This window comes from Coturnix japonica, chromosome 1 (assembly GCF_054131305.1).
Source record: "Coturnix japonica strain WE chromosome 1, WE-NBRP24, whole genome shotgun sequence".
In the NCBI taxonomy this organism is placed as follows: domain Eukaryota; kingdom Metazoa; phylum Chordata; class Aves; order Galliformes; family Phasianidae; genus Coturnix; species Coturnix japonica.
This window is the reverse complement of record NC_140663.1, coordinates 160,132,532-160,146,445: the sequence shown is the minus strand read 5'-3', so window position 1 is coordinate 160,146,445 and position 13,914 is coordinate 160,132,532. Positions and strand designations below refer to the sequence as shown.

At 35.1% G+C, this 13,914-nt stretch overlaps 1 protein-coding gene across 17 annotated transcripts in view; it reads left to right on the top strand.

The window, feature by feature from the left end:
- The window catches only part of PAN3 (poly(A) specific ribonuclease subunit PAN3), a 73,297-nt gene that overhangs the window by 17,178 nt on the left and 42,205 nt on the right, over positions 1-13,914 (top strand). For 15 of the 17 annotated variants that reach the window (XR_004305969.2, XR_014942175.1, XR_014942176.1 and 12 more), the window contains 3 exons: positions 4,390-4,456; positions 6,047-6,117; positions 7,932-7,994. Coding sequence is in view for 12 of the 17 variants with exons in the window: in XM_085536320.1 (XP_085392446.1) it covers positions 4,390-4,456; positions 6,047-6,117; positions 7,932-7,994 (201 nt within the window). In the remaining 5 variants the exon portion in view is untranslated. Of the gene's footprint in view, positions 1-4,389; positions 4,457-6,046; positions 6,118-7,931; positions 7,995-8,698; positions 8,730-13,914 lie in introns of those variants that run through there. The other 2 variants (XM_015852068.3, XM_085536325.1) reach the window with 2 other exon arrangements.

Here is a 13,914-nt window from a genome sequence, read left to right as displayed (position 1 = left end):
AGGCTGTGTAATGCAGAAGAATCAATCTTGCTTTTGCCATGCTAATATTGGTGTACTAAGAGTTCTTGAAAAGCCTGAGAAGTAGAAATCTCCCTCACTTCAAAGCCTTGCAGCTGAGTAAACACAAAGGCCTTTGTTCCCATTGTTGCATCTGCCAAGAACTGAGTAATAAAACGCTCTGTATAGTACAGAGGCTTGTAAATGTCTTCAGTTTTTAACTATAGAGGACTGAGTGGAAATATAGAAATACTATTTAAATATGGAATTATGCGATTGTTTACATAATGCCTTTTGAAGAAATCTAGTTGTTTTAGTTCAAACAGTTCAGTGGGATATGCTGTAGGTGGTGTCAAATACGCTTGCTACCCAAGACAAGTTCGGGATGGCTTAGAAACAAAAGCAAAAGGTGTCACCATTTGTAGGTCACAGAATTTGACAGCTAAACAATGGCTTGTTTGGTTGTGACAATCTTATTCTTTTTGCAGGATGACTTCTATTATAGTTCAACTAACATTATTCTAAAAATTACAAAAAAATATACCCTGAAATACAATTCCAATAGAAGAGTATTAAGGTGATGAGAATAATTTGTGATATTGTGAGCAGACAGTGGGAAGCAAAAACTCCCTTTGATGTAAAATATGTCTTGTAACATAGATTGTAAAACTGTCTCTAACTGTATGTTAGTGCTTTATTCATCCTCTATCTTGATTAAAATTTTGCAACTACATACTTCTGGGTAGAGTGAAATAAAAGCGAAACAAACTTGGTCCAAGTGCAGGGTAGAGGCAAGATGATGTGAATTTAGAAGACTGCAATTTTTTCCTTAATATTTCTTTTTCTCCTAGTATACTGCACCAAAGAGATATTGAGAAGTGTCTAATCCTCAAACATATTATTAAAATAGCAATTTAACATAGAATTGATACAGTGATGTTGTTGTCATCTTAGTCTGTCAAAATACTTGTTTATTTTAAAGGCACGTTAACCTGCAGCAGTTCTGAACTGGAAACTTTAACCAACAGATTATCTTATGTCTAAATGAAGGAATGATTCACTTCAACCTAAGGGTCTTTTTTAAAACAGTACAGTTTCACACAGTCTTTTCTGGGGGGAAAAAAGTACTTCTGAGTGAGCATATTCGCTCTCCTGTATTGCTTGAATATTCAGGCATTGACATCGTAATCTGAAACTTTTTCTCAATTATTTTTTTTCCCTTGTGAAGTAAGGGATTATATTTTGTCACTGATAGAAACTTCAACAGTGCAAGCTGAAGCTTCAAGTGAAATCCTTGGACGGGGCTGAATGTGACAGTTTTGTTCTGTAGCAGCTCTCTTTTGAGATGTGAACAGAAACAACTTTTTAGTTCCTTTAAAGGGAGAGGGGTGGAATGTATGCCAGTCAGCCTAGTTGAATTTTAACTACGGCTTAAGGAACCTCAATAAATCATAGCACCAAGCAGGCGAAGGGGAGGAATTTTTATGGACCTGAGTGACATTGGAGTGGCACGCATTTGTGCCAAAGTTCTTTCCATATGAACTTCGATGTGGTGAAAGTCATGATGTATTAATACAGGTTAGAAACTGATACATGTGTGCTTGCTTTGCCTGGCAGGCTTAATAGGAATGAATAATTCTCTTTCTTCTGCCCGTAGTCATTGCTCTTACCTTTCTGGAGCTTTCTTCTTTTGGGCTTCAGTTTCTTGTGGTTGGATTATTCTTGAAATTGAATTTGTATGAAAAATAGTTGAATGCTACTAAGAGACAGAGTGTTATTTGAAAATAAAAACCTGTTGTTCAGAAAACATAAATAACAAATAATGCTTGCTGTAATTTATAATTTATTTGTTGCTTAAGACATTCACAAGTAGACTTAGTAAAAATGATGTACAGAAACAAGCTTAATTAAGACTAAATGCTTTTGGATGTGGTAGAAAACTTTGATATTAAAACATCTTTAAAGTTCTTTACTTGATTATATGCAGGACTTCCATGGATAATGTTAAGGAGCTTGTGCATGTGTAATAAATGGTGAGGAAGATGAAAAATTAATGGAAATGGCTGTTGAAGTGTTGTTTTTTTAACCTCATTCAAGGTGCAGCTTACAAACAATTACAGCAAGAGGTGCACAACATCAGTAAGCTGTTTTTGGAACCATGGTTCATATGAAATGTTTAGACCTTGAATAAGCCTTTTGACATTCGTAGGTTCAGTAAGTTCTTTGCACAGTGCTATTAGGATACTAAACAATGTGTTCTGCTGCAGTGTCTCCAGTGTGCATACTATGTTTTTATTGATCATATTGGCACTGATTTTCATCACTGCAGTCACATTCACATCCCAAGCCTGTTGATTGAATGCTTAATTCCTCTACTTGAAGAAGAAAAATATTGATGGCAGAGAAGAGCTTGGTTCCCAGTTTAAGCCACGTGCTCAATGATTTTTTTGATACCAGCCTAGATATCAATATCTTATGTATCACCATTATGATGGGCCATTACAGTTTGCATTAAAATCATTATAAAAATCTGAGTGTCAGAAGTAGACATAAACACTATTTTTAATCAATGCCTGGACAATTTGAAAATCTGAAAGGTTTCCATTAGATTCCTAAATCACTCCCTGAAAGGACCAGTGTTCACGTTCCAAATGCTTAGAGCAAATATGCTGTAGGTATACTTTACAAATACAGTTTTGGAGTAGAGTGAATGCATTCTCTATGGATGTGAGGTGGGTGGCATCAAAATAGGGACAGCACATAAGACAAATACTGTTTCTCATTTCAAATTTCTCATCTGCATGTACTCTAGTACTGCATCATATCAAGCTACGTTCTCATACTGAATGAAGAGTTGTTGGGGAAAACCCAGTGGTGGTATCAGGCTTGCTGTAGATTGGAGCACAGATCATAGAATCATGGAATCACCAAGGTTGGAGAAGACCTACACGATCATCCAGTCTAACTGTCCACCTGTCACTGATAGTTCTCACGACACCATGTCCCTCAACATAATGTCCAAATGTTCCTTGAACAGCCCCAGGGTTGGTGACTCCACCACCTCCCTGGGCAGCCCATTCTGGCACCTGACCACTCTTTCAGAAAAGTAGTATTTCCTAATGTAGTAGAGAAGGCAGTAAAGGAGACTAGCATGTCAGTTGACAGTAGTATATAGATTGAATATGCTATTGAGAGGATAACATTAAGATACATGTTTAGGATACCTAGGTTTTATAAAAACTTTCTTAAAGTTCCTTTTCTGGTAGTGCATATTGTTTTGCTATGTTGTTTTATTTCCCCCTCTAGTCAAGAATTGGATGAGATAGTATTGACGTGTTATGCAGTAGGCTTTTTTTGCCATCTGCCACCAGCATTCAGATTGGCAGTGGAAAAATGAGAGCATGAAGAATAACTCCAATGACCAGTTTTGAGTCTTAGTTTGTGTCTAGACTATTGAGTGAGACATGCCTGGAAACTTTCCTTGGCACAAGGGGCCAGCTGGCATGGAATGATCTGTTTGTGCTGGTGTACACTCACCCACGAAAGCAGCTGTTGTGTGCAGACTGTCTACTTGAAGGGATCTCAGAATTTCTCATTGACTGAAGTTTGGCCGGGAGACTCCTAGCTGGTGAAGGCCAAAAGTACTGCAGGGAGTATGTTAACAAATTATAGGTGGCATCACTTGGAGAGGATGCTTCTTGACATTGCTCTGCTGTTCTTTGTGCATTTTTTCCTCCAGCTGGGAGACTGGAAAAGAAGACGATAAGTAGGAGTAAATGGCTGCTGCTTAATATCAGTGTCAAAGCAGTTGGAACTCTTAGTGCAGCACTGCCTCATTTAGTCCAGGTGGCACCTCCAGAGGAGTGCTGTAGAAGCACATAGGACCTAGGAGGAATGTTGAGCAGGTTTTGTGCATCCTGCTGGCTAACAAGAATCACGTGATTTTGTTGAAAGGTCCTGTTCTTTTGTTGAAAAAAGAACCAACCAGGAGACCACAAACCAACACGAACAGCTTCCTCCCCATCAAATATGATACTAATTTGAGTATTTTGGTTAGAAAAGTTTCACAGGGTGATGATGGTGTGAAATAAGTGAAGGAGCGTAGCGAGTGTACATTTAAAAGAAATTACAACGGAATAACTGACTTATCTTAACACTGTTGTACAGAAAGAAAACTGTAGGTTTTATAAAGCCTCCCAAGCTAGAGAACAGTGTTTTGGTTTAGTATGTAGTCATTTCTGGCCGTCATTATTCTCACTTGAAATGTTTTACTAAACGCTTCTCTCAACAACAGGCGACTCTTTGTAAAACTTTCTAAATACCGCTCTCAGCTCTCTCACCTAATTTTTGTAGCTTTATTTTATGTGCAATTTTATTTTCTCGTTTTTTCAGAGGATGACAAATAGCAGCAGCTCTCCTAGCCTTCTCAATGACAGTGCCAAGCAATATGCAGGCCATGGTAAGTATCTATAAACTAACACATACAAAAGTATGTGTAGGAGTTTAAGTAATTTTCCTTTAGTAAAAGTGAGCTGTAAGACAGGTTTTCTCCTCTTATCTGATTTGAGATACAGGAGAACTTTATGTCCTGTGGTATATAGTACATAAGTATTTCCTGTAGTCTGAAATGTGCTGCAGAATTCATAAATTTTCAGCCTTCTTTTTCTGCAATGGGAAAAACCTAAGTAACAAAACAAGTAAATAACTTCAAAACAAACATACAAACAAAAAAACCCCAGCCTACTGCAAACATTATCTATTTATCTATTTTCTCACATCAAATGAGATGCTAGTTTAGATATCCACTATAAAGCCCTGATAGCTTAAGTAAGTGTTTATGCTGGTCCACAATAATATCCCTTTTTATTGTGCTTTTCGTGGTAGTTACTCTATGGAATGAATATACAGGTTTTTAATCTTAAGGGAGTACATTACATGTGTTTCAACCAAACAGTACATCTCCACAGTGTAGGCTTATGAGTTCACTAAACTACTGTGAAAAGTGTATTGAACTTCCATAACATGCTTTTAAGATTTCCATTCCAAATTATAACAGGCACTGCAGATGATTGCAGCTGTAGCTGTCAAACCAACTTCTTTCAATAAGAGAGTAGTGTTTAAATATTCTGTGCTGAAAATTGCTGTATAAATGATATGGAACTCTATTTGTGTTTCCAATGCTATTTATATTATGCTAAAAAAAAAAAAAAAAAAGAAAAAGAAAAAAGTATGGTAGTATCTACTCCTAAGAAAATTAATTTGAAAGTCAAAATTTGTTCTTGTTTTCCTTCCTCCTGTTTCATTTCCAGTAGGTTTTGTGCTTTGTGCCGCTAAACAATTAGCTATTCAATGCCGTGAAGTTCTACTGCCAGTGTGACAGGCCAAATAGTGATGTTGATGCAAGCGAAGGAGAAAAACCAGACTGAGTTCTGGAAGGAACATTAAATTCTGTTATGTCTGTGGTCCTTTGTTCTCCTTTATTTGTAGAACTAACCTTTAAAGGAGTATTGATTAATACCGAAGAGTGTTTCGTTAAAATGTTACTGTTTTAACAGGTGATGTTAATGTCTTAAGTTGATAGTTATATTTAGTTTGGACTTTTGTGTTTAAGTTGCATCTGTGATTGTTGTTATATATATATATATATATATAGGTGCTTCAATTTGGCATAGGGGCAAAGAAAAAGCAGTAAAGAAGCTGCTAGAAGAATGTGGACTTTTGCTATCTTTAGTTGTGGTTGAAATTAGTACGTGACAAATAGCATCCATATTATTTGGTATAGAGAAGATAATTTCAGGTAGCTGGAGATAAAGGATTTGAGACATTGGATGGACTTTAAATAGTGTTGAACAACTGAATGTAATAAATTCTGTTAATAAGCACCATTTCATTTGTGCTGTTGCATGAAATCTAACAAATACTTCAATTTTTCTGTGTAGTTGTTAAACATAATTTTGTGTGATGTATTTCTTCCATTCAAACATAAAAAATTGTAAGCTTTCTTTTTAATCTTGGAAGTATGTAACGTTGTTTGGCATTCTTTCTACAGATCCACTAACTTCACCAAATTCATCCTTGTTTAATGACTTTGCTGCCCTCAGTGTTTCACAGAGGAGAAAGGTAGGCAGTAACTAAATCTTAAGCAGAATGTTTGTATATTGATTTATGTGAGAATAAGATTGGGAATAAATTGAAATACTGGGTGAGATAAGAATGAATCTTCTAATACTACTAGGCTAACATGAGATCTTTTTTAACTTCTGCTATGCATGATCAGACTGCTGCTATTGCAAAATGTTCCAAGCATGAATTTTATATGAATGCTTTAAATGTAAAACTTAAGGCATAGTCCTTTAAATTTGAGAACAAATAATTTTTATTAATCTGAGTCTTGCAGGTGATTTATCTTGTGCCTTCACGGTAACAAGTTTTGAATACATGAATCACTCCCACCATTTATTTATCCAGGATGTTTAAGTAATTCTTAGCTTGAAATGCATTCACTTTGAAAGTCATTTTATGATGATAACATTGGGAACTTGGGGCTTGGTAGTTTCCCCTTTCTGAAAGTGTGCTATATCAGCATGCTTATGACTTTTCATATAACCTTATTTATATGTTGGCAAATAAGCTTTTTATTGTTCCTCCAGCTGAAGCTTAAAGATAATGGCCATAGTTGGCCCATGAAACTCTTTTTTTCTTGAAGTAAAATGAAGTTGTAGAATATCATTTCCTAATGTTATGCATCAAAACTACATGGAATCACTGAATTGCACCTTTCTTTAATGCCAGCTAGAGTGCACTGGAAGTTTCATTCAAATAACTTGACTAGTGTTTACCTACTTACTGAGGAGAGTAAGAATGAAATTGTATTTCCTTTTTAAACTTGGTCTGCAATCACTATGTATGTGTGGGTATGTATTTGTATGTATGTAAAGCATAAATGCAATAGAAAATGACTTATAGTACAAAAGTGTGCTAAAAGAACCACTGTTCCTAATACTGAAGAACTTTGAAATTAATTAGTACAAAATTTAAGCAAACAGAAAGCTCAAATAACATAAAGCTCAAATACAAAAGAAGAGTCTTTTCTGACTTAGTTTATTTTTCCCAAGAAAGAATCAGCTATTAAATGACTTGCTACAAAAGTAGTACAAAGAGATTATGAAAACTGATTGACTTGGGTTTTTTCCCCAATTAATATTTCAGACATAACTGGCATTAACTGAAAGAGGCCTTGCTTTGCTTTCAATATTAATCATTTATTGTTGATTGTTAATTCTATCTTGTAATGTATATCTGTGCAAATGTTGATGAATAACGTTGGTAATAGGGAGGTTTTTGTCTAATATGACCTGAACTGTCTTAAAATCTAGGCATCCAGGCTCCCTCTGTAGTCAGGAGAGAGAGATAAGCAGCTTCAATGAGCACTTGGCTGATACTGAGAAAAGCATGCTACATAAGACCCATGTCACTGTCTAATTTAAGTGGTTAATACTTGATTTATAGAGCCCCAAGAAATTAATCTCAGTTCTGTTGGGGCTGTCTGACTTTGACCCCCAGAAGATACTTTGCAAACCATTTCTCAATATTTTTAGTATGTATTGAGCATCACATTCAAATGTGTTAAATAATTTCCTTGAATCAAATGCTTGAGTGCTGGGTATTTGAAAACTTACGTGATTTGTCCCTGTACCTCAGTAGCTTGATTTTATTTAGAGCTTGAGCAATATGCCTTAACTGGCCCACGTTTGCGACCAGCTGTAACACAAGCCACCTAGGAGTGCACGTTTCTGTTCATTGACTTTAAAGGGAGCCTTGGTGACTGGCTGAAATGTAGGTGTTTATTACATCTACTGTTTAAAAAAACAAAAAACAACTTTCCATTTTCTTGCTAAGAGCCCAGGGCTAAGGTTTTGTTTGTTCTGAACTAGCTGGCAAAACCAGCATTTCCTTCGTTTATCACTGACTTGGAGGACAGATATAATACAGTCCTGGTAAGTGAATAAAGAGTAATTGTTTTGCTTTATAAATTAGAATTGTGATATTTTAAATATATAGAACTAAGTTATTTGCAATTGTGTAAAACCTGAATGTTTGTGTTATATAAAACTGTATTACACGTTTTTATGGAAACTATTTAAGTGGATGTCTTTAATGAATTTAAATTTATTAACGTTCATCTCTGAATATTACTGATCGTGTTATCCTGGCAACCCTCTAATAGCGGGCAAACCGTGTGAATTTACATTTCATAATAAAATTAAAAAAATAATGATTATAATTTTGAATATACTTGCTTTTTAATTAGTTAGGTTCTTTGAAACTAGTCAGTGTGGTTGGGCTATTGAAATTGCTTATGATTGTTCTTATGCTTAAAAAACATTGGATACTGCTTTTAGAAGCCTTTAATCTTTTTTTATTAATTTTTTTTAGTTTAAAAGTTAAAATAATTCTTTAACCTTGAGAATGTTCGTATACATTGTTTTCTCTGTTTAGAAATTATTAAATTGCATTTCAATTTTAGATTCCAGGAAAGATAAGATTACTATTTAAAGACATTTTATAGGATACTTAAAATGAAATCAAAGGAGCTAAGTATTTCTATAGATGGAGCCTTGGTGGAGGTTCTGTCAACTGTAAACCCTGCTGGATTTACTGTCCGGTTGTTGTAACTCTACATGCAGTAAGACAAGCAACCTTAAAGTGAATTTCCTATAAGAGATTTTCAGGTAAGTATTAACTTACAATGCACAAATAGGATTTGTGAAGCATGGAACAACAGCTAGAGTTAGTGATAGACTAACCCTCTCTCCTGAGAGTAATGATGTCACACTTCTTATTTTGTTTTTTATTCAAATAAGTTTTATGTTTGAAAAAAAATAAATATATATATATATATATATAGATTAGCATTTTGAAGTTCTTGGGTGTTTTTTTTCCAAAATTGACTTTTGGTTTTTATCTAGAAAAATGTTCTTCTAGAAACCTGGAAATAATCTTGGAATGAGTTGGAAAACTCATTTGATTGCATTCATTTTGGTTCTGGTAAACAGTTCATTAAAAATACATGCAACATAACTGATGAGTATCTGATGCTAAGGGAATGGCCACTTGATACTCAAAAAAATCAGAAATATGTGATGAAATTTTTTGCTTAAATTTGTTCTGAGACTGTTACCACCAATCTGGACTAAAGAGTTCTACTGCTAGCCACTGGTCAGCCTTATGGGATAATAAAAAACATTGTTTACTTATGTTTTATTTTCATATATACCTTCAATCCTCATGGAAACTCAACTCTTCAGAAAAGTTCCTCGTTTATTTCCATTGTGTGTAATGGCTCTGAACGCCTAGAGGAGGAGAGCCCCTAACGTGGGGATTGCTGTTATGTTAGTTCCCAATCTGCAAAGAAAGAGCTGATTTGCTGCCGTGAACTTCAGTGCAATTTTAATGTTAATTGTATGTGTTTTGCAGATTTTGTTTTTAGAACTCCTTCCACTGGTTTTAGCTGACTACAAGCCAAGACTGACAGACTCCAAATTAGATTGAAGTGGAAAGTGTAGGAGAGATTGTTTGGACTGAAGTTTTCTGAGAACAGGCTGCTATTTGTGTTCTTTCTAGCGATCCATACTTTGATCAGAAGTAACAAATACTCAGAGAGCAAAGTTTTGAAACAAAACACTGCCCATAATACTGATCAGTGTAAATGCAAACTCTTCTTAAAGAGTGCAAGAGCTTCTCTGTAAGATCTAAACTATATCTCAGAGTGTTCTTCCCTCCATCTAGTCTTGTTACCATTTGGGAAGCTGTATTTTTTTCCAGCACCCCATCTCCAGCTCTGTCTTGATGCTTCTGGTTACTTTGTCTGTATATTATTCTGTGGTGTTTATTGAAGAGTCAAGCATGCTGTGTTTGGTTTTGCTTTATGTACGTATAATGAAAATTGTTCCATGTTCCACAGCCTCTTGAATACCACTTCAAAGACATGAAGCATATTCCTTGTAGCTGAGGTCATTGCCAAATGCCACCATATGTCACTGTGCAGAATTATGGCTGCAAACTCCTCATAGTCACGTGGGTTGAACTTAGAGTTGGAGGAATATAGCAAAACAGGTTATGATGTAAAGAAAACTAATAAATATTTGCAGGTAGTACAAAATTCTCTATTTAACATGTGTTTTAAGGGTATGATGTCTGACCTGCTTTGCTATTTTCTTTGGAACTTTCACTTACTGAAATTGTTCTGTATAATGTTATTGGCTTAGTAAATACTACACATGTCACAATCAAAAATATGATACTGAGTGGATTCTTCACTTACCTTGAGTTTTGTGTGTGGATTAGTGATTGTCATGTGAGAACTCTTGTTATTAAGGCACTTTATTATGGGAGTGCTTAATGCTTCTCATATTGATGAGTTCTTATGTTTTTATTGTCTCACCCTATTGTGTATTTGAAAGAAAAGAACAGAGTAAGATGATTTAATAGTGTAGCACTTGATTAGCTACAATAACAAGAGCTTTGCTGGTTTTGTTTTTATGTCTGAGTGTGTCAGATATACTGTATGGACCCACAGACACAAGCAGCAAGAAAAATATACAAATCATATGCTTAGTAAATAAAACTACATCAAAGTCTTTAGTCCTTTTCCCTGTGCTTTTAGTTGTGAACTTGTATTTTGAGATGGTACTCTGGCAAGTCTTTTCCACATAGAAGTATTTTCTGTAGCAAAGGAAAGCCAGCTTATTTGGTTCATCAGATGGTTTTAATTTCTTAGTAGGGAGCTTTGTTGTATATCTAAATGTGTTCTAGCTCTCAGCCATTTTTGTTTCACACCTTACCCAACCTAATTAACCTGCAAAATTTGAGAGTAGGGACTAAATTTTGTCAATTTTCCATAGGTCCTTTTGAACTTTTCAGGATTTTCATGTCTTCAGCTTACATACTCCTGAAATACACTGGGTTTAGTATGCGCTCCTCAAAAGTTTTCCTTTGTTATAGATTAAAATACTTGGTGTAGCACCCTGTTTATTGGAGCTTTCACCTTTAAATTTGGTTGAAACAAGATTTACATGTTGCAGTGAATATTGCTGTGGAGTGAGAGTTGTTTCCAATCCATGCTGCACATTCAGATTTAATTTGGGCAGAAGAATATTTATTTATTTACTATCTCTTCATGACACTTTTCACCTAGTTCGAAATTCTGTCCCCTGTAAAGATCAAGGTTTTATGAACAATTGAAAGAAAAAAAGTGAGGAGTCTAGAGTTTACAGATGGAAATGTGCATGAAATCTCAATACGTAACATAAACATTAAAACGGTAAACAGGAAACATTTTCAATGTTTATATACTTCCCAATTTTTTAAGCATACAAGAAGTCACCAACCAGGCGCTGAGTTTTGACTTTTGATCAAAAGTCTCCTCTTTTTTATTTATTTATTTTATGGTGGATTTCATACTAGAAAAAAAAAAAAAAAAAGAAAAGCTTCAACCTTCAGATGTTGAGGAAAGGAAAATAAGCATAGGCTGCCTGTGTGCCAATAAGAAACTGTAATGAAATAGGAAGTGGGAGAGTGTCGTGCTTAGCAAAATTCTAAACCACATAAAAGACTTGTAGCTATACTAGCTGCAAGGCTTACGAAGTAATGGTAAGACAGCTTCTCTTATTCATATTACCAGCTTGCACATCTTATGGGCGTGGTTGCAAAGAGTAACCTAATATTCAGATGTAATACTTTGTAGAATTTACAACTCATGTTGTGGCTGTTGGATGAAAATACCGCTGATGAGAGCAGCTGGAAGGAAGGATGAAGTAGCTCCTGAGCTAGCTATTCAGGAGTCCTTTGCAAGCTCTGCGAGGGAGTTCTTGGTTTATAGTTAGCTTTCATGCTCTTATTTTTTTAAGAAAGAATATAAAAATGCTTGTTCAGTTTCAGTAGTCTGGCAAAATAGCAATATTGCAAAATTAAGTTATAGTATACTTAAATTTTCCTGTTGGACAGCATGTGTTTGTGCACAAGACACAAATCAACTCACTGTACATGAATCCTGGTTAATGTTACTGCAATAACTTTTAAAATGTGTTAATATAAAGTAGTGCTAGTTGATTCATCCTGAGATAGAGAAGGTTGAAGTGTTTGCTTCAGTATATACACGTAGACTTACCAGAGCTCGTGTGGCTTTAAAACACCGTGGTCTGCTCACATGTTTGTGTGTTAAACTGTATATTTTTTAATATAGAAATTGTCTTGTAAATCTAATGTTTAAAGCCCATAGCAGATAAGTGCATTTTTAAGCAAAAAAAAAAAAGCCGTAATTTGGAACATGAGTGATCCTGAATAGTCTGTCTTCAGTAGTTTATAACTTTGAAATTATTTAGTTTGATTTGCTTATTTATCCAGACTTAAATATTATGTAAAAATTATTAGACAGGAGGAGTCTTTACAGTTGGGATCATATTAAGCCTTTTCTTTAGTTTTCTTGTTCTTTAGGATAGCCTGATAATACTGGTGTATCCAATCCCTGAACTGGAAGGAGGAAGTGCGACATTGCCTACCACGTTTCTTGCTTTGCTTTCTCTATGAAACAGGAGTAACTAGGGGTGAGGCTTAGCATTTTTGAAGCAGACTGTAGGAAGAAAATAGACCTGCTAAACACGTTTCCAGGCTCCATTTTGAATGAATGGGAGGCAAGTAATTAAGCTGACTTGAGGAAAATTCTCTAGCATGGGTTAATTAAAGTTACTCATCTGTAGTAGTGTTCTGATGTGAAGAATGCTACACAGGTCCTTATTGGTTTTAGAGTAGATTTCCTGTTTGAGTGTATTGTTTCGAAGACTTTGGGGGTTTATCTTTCCCAGTATAACACTTTCCCTCTAATCATGGGAACCAATAGCTTTCTACCGTTAATTGCTGGCAGCAGCTTGGTTTTAACAGGGCAAGGATTATAATTATTAGCTGTGGTTGAAAATGCTTACCCGTCTCACCCTGGGGATCCAAGGTGTTGCTAGCAATTAGATGTAGTTAGCTGTTCCCTTCCTCATGTAAACGCTTGCAACCAGAAATTACTACTACTACTACTTGTTTCTGTGCCTGGGAGGAGCTAAACTCTGAATATTGCCTTGTAATAATTTGATTTTGTTGTTTTTTTCCTCTTAAACTACAATATAAAATGTTACCTTATTTTTCGTTTTTAAGCAAGGGTGACATTTTATAGACCTTTTCTAACTTTTCTGGAATATGTAACCATCTTGAGAGCTGCAAATTAGTTTGAGAAATATATGCTTAGAGATTAAGTATTCAAATGCTATTACCACCTTCCTAAGGAAAGAAAGAAAAAGTGATGAAATTTGTATGGTTGAACAGATTTGTTTGTATTTTGCATTATAGAAGGAGTTTATGAAAGCAAAAGTGCAATTTCTTTTGTAACTTTCCAAAAGAGTTGTCCTTATGCCAATAAATTGGGCTTGTTTGTGTAGATGGTTATGCTTGTTTTTCGTGTAGATGTATCAGTTCAGAAATTATCTGTGCATGTTGATTTCTAAGGTGCAGTGCTCTGTTTCTGCTTTTTAATTGCCCTGTGTAGGAGGCAGGGATATAGAAAACTTGATATTCTTTTCTGAACTGCTCAGTCTCTTGTTCTTTCATTTCTATAGAATCTCTCCTTTCGGCAGACAGTTTGTTTTGTACTCTTACATAAGCTCAGATTGGGTTTCTTTTTCAGATGCAATTCTTCTTATTGAAAATCATTATAATTTAGAATGATTCCAGTGCAAACAGTTTTTCTCCAAATGTTGATGTTGTATTGTCCATCTTTTAGTATCTTTCTTTTTTAACAATGGAATCCTGGCCTTGTAATCTTCTGATAATGTTTTGTAATGGATAATGAAATCAATCTTCAGTTTCATCTCATCC